At 49.5% G+C, this 3248-nt stretch overlaps 1 protein-coding gene across 1 annotated transcript; it reads left to right on the top strand.

The window, feature by feature from the left end:
- Window positions 1-119: 119 nt before the first annotated feature.
- UREG_04788 (uncharacterized protein) lies at window positions 120-3227 on the top strand (the record flags this gene model as incomplete). The annotated part of the gene is made up of 3 exons (XM_002584053.1): window positions 120-224; window positions 346-426; window positions 459-3227. The coding sequence occupies 3 exons, from the start codon at window positions 120-122 to the stop codon at window positions 3225-3227; spliced, it is 2955 nt and encodes a 984-aa protein (XP_002584099.1).
- Window positions 3228-3248: the final 21 nt, after the last annotated feature.

Here is a 3248-nt window from a genome sequence, read left to right as displayed (position 1 = left end):
GAAGTTCATCCAGCATGGTTGGTTTTGTTTTCACAATACTACAGCTTATAGTTCAATCCCCGGACGGATTTTGGTCGAGCGTCATCCTGAAGAAAACAAACCCCAAGACCAAAGAAGTAATGACACTTCCTCCGATGCGGTTGCCTCCCTCCCATAGTACGCTGGCTGCTCAGCCGACTGCACTCGAAGCACGTCATTTTGCAGCGACGTATGCCCTATTCCGCGTATGTAACATGCAGAACCTGCATATGATGATGCCTCCAACCTACCGTGATCTCTGGAAAAGGGATTTCGCCCAACTCAAAGCGGATGACGTGAAAGTGGGTAATGGCTGGCTGTATGCAGCCGACCCCTTCATTGCATTGCAAGACCGTCAAAACGCCGCTACGGAGCTCACCAAGCGTAGAGCTGAGCAGGATAGCAAGGGTAAGGCAAAGCAAAAGGAACCACTTGTACAGCTGGGCGCTGCCGGAGGCGGCAACAAACTTCCGCCTAGTGGACGTTGGCAAAAGGCACCGAAAATTGACATGGGTGACAGAGCTCGCAGGCAAATTGAAGATTTGGTCAGGCGAAGCGCTCTCTGGAACCCAAATGGCATCCGGATTCCTGATGCCGAAAAGCGGAACATCGTGGATTCCTTTTGCCATCTGGGTTTTCGCAAGAGCCATGTGGAAGAGGCTGTGGCAGAGTGTAAAGACAGGGAAGAAGTATTGGAGTGGTTATTGATACACGTCCCGGAAGACGATCTACCGAAATGGAGTCTTCCGGAGGGCTATTCCGCCGGCATAACTCTTGCCAGCGCCGACTTGGCGAAGGAATATAAAATAAAGCGACTGGCCACGTCCGGTTACTCCACCGATCTTTGTGCAGAAGTACTTGATAAATACAATGATGATGAATTCAAAGCAGCGGAACACCTCCAAAACCTGCTAGTCGATGATGAGAGTCTTCCTAGTAATTCGGCCTCTTCTGAAAGCGAAATTGATGCATGGGATGAAGAAAACCAGACTTTGGAAGCAATATATGGTGAGAAATATAAAAGATTGTCAAGCAACAAGTGCGAAATCGTATCAGACTATTCGCGCTCGCAACATGCTGTAACCTATCATTTCCAGAAACCAGCGGGCGCCTCATACCCTGATTGCCCCTTGGTTTTCACTCTCTCATCCCAAACGATACCCGCTTACATACGCCTCAGCGCGATCAGACAAGCTATTCAATATGCTCGTGAAAATCTGCTTGGGGGGCCGATGGTATTTAACCTGGTAGATTGGTTAGATGAAAACATACCCCAAATTCTCGAAAACCCTGGAAAATTACGAAATATCTCGATTGAAGCTCCAGTTCGACCCAATGCCGGACGACCAGCAGCGACCAGCTTAAAGGGCTCCCGAAAATCTTCTAGAAAGGTCACGCCTGGAAATGAAGCCTTACAAAGCGAAGCATTGCGCAAAGCCTGGGAATCTAAACAACTACGTCCTGAGCAGCAGAAGATGATTGCGGCCAGGAAAGGGCTTCCAGCTTGGGAAATGCAAGCTGCCATCATCCAAGCAGTGAGCGCCAACCAAGTGACGATCATATCCGGAGAAACTGGAAGTGGGAAAAGTACCCAATCCGTTCAATTCCTACTTGATGATATAATTCAACGCGGTCTCGGTACCACAGCAAATATTGTCTGCACTCAGCCAAGACGTATATCTGCGATCGGGCTTGCTGATCGAGTCAGCGCGGAACGCTGTTCTACCGTTGGGGATGAGGTTGGGTATATCATTCGGGGAGATAGCAAATTCAAACATGGGGTCACTAAGATAACATACATGACAACCGGTGTCCTGTTACGCCGCCTGCAAGTTGGCGGTGATAACCTTGCAGAATCGCTTGCAGATATTAGCCACGTCATGGTTGACGAAGTCCATGAACGAAGCCTGGATACTGACATCCTCTTAGCAGTTTTGAAAGAAGCATTGAGAGCTCGACCTGACCTCAAACTCATACTCATGAGCGCTACGCTAGATGCAGATCTTTTCATCCGGTATTTTGGTGGTGATTCCCGGGTCGGGCGGGTCAATATTGCCGGAAGGACGTTCCCGGTTGAAGATATTTATGTCGACCAGGTGGTCCAAATGACGGAATTTCATCCAAGCGGTGTACCGTCGAGTTGGGATGAGCCTTCAGGCGGCCTTGAGGCGCCAGCCGAAACGCCCATAGGTACGATTTTGCAGAAACTCGGGAAAGGTATCAACTATGATTTGATCGCTGCCGTCGTTCGTCATATTGATGCCCAGCTAAAAGGGAAACCAGGAGGTATTCTGATTTTCTTACCTGGAACCATGGAAATAGACCGATGTCTAGCTGCAATGAGGGATCTAAGTTTTGCCTACCTACTACCTCTACACGCATCCCTCACACCAAACGAGCAGAAAAGGGTATTTTCAGATGCGCCTAAAGGAAAACGAAAAGTAATCGCCGCCACCAACGTTGCGGAAACGTCTATAACAATTGAAGACGTGGTTGCTGTCATCGACACCGGCCGCGTCAAGGAGACACGATATAACCCGGTGGATAACATCGTGCGGCTTGAAGAGACGTGGGCTTCCCAAGCCGCCTGTAAGCAACGCCGGGGCCGAGCAGGACGAGTAAGAAACGGGACTTGCTATAAATTGTATACTCGAAATGCAGAAAGTAGCATGGCTCCTCGGCCAGTTCCAGAAATTCAACGGGTACCGTTGGAGCAACTTTATCTGTCCGTCAAAGCAATGAAGGGTATCGACGATGTTGCGGGTTTTCTTGCCAGAACTCTCACGCCGCCTGATACTGCTGCCGTGCAAGGTGCTGTTGGCTTGCTCCATCGAGTTGGTGCACTTGACAATGGTCAACTGACGGCCCTTGGCCGTTATATATCAATTATCCCGACGGACTTGCGTTGCGCAAAACTCATGGTGTTTGGTGCAATTTTTGGATGTCTTGAGGCTTGTCTCACAATGGCCGCGATTCTTACCGCGAAAAGTCCATTTATATCTCCGAAAGATCAGCGAGAGGAAGCAAAGGTCGCAAGGGCTCGTTTTTCGACCGGTGATGGAGACCTTTTGGTCGACCTCGCAGCGTATCAACGTTGGTTAGAGCACGTCAAAAGCCAGGGCTATCGCCGAATGCTTGCATGGTGCAATGACAATTTTTTGATTCCGCAAACCCTTCGCGATATCTCATCCACCGGGCCCACCTATTGATCCGCACTAAAGGATGTTGGT

This window comes from Uncinocarpus reesii, genomic scaffold, assembly GCF_000003515.1.
Source record: "Uncinocarpus reesii 1704 scaffold_3 genomic scaffold, whole genome shotgun sequence".
Classification (NCBI taxonomy): Eukaryota; Fungi; Ascomycota; class Eurotiomycetes; order Onygenales; family Onygenaceae; genus Uncinocarpus; species Uncinocarpus reesii.
This window is presented reverse-complemented; position numbering and strand designations above follow the sequence as displayed.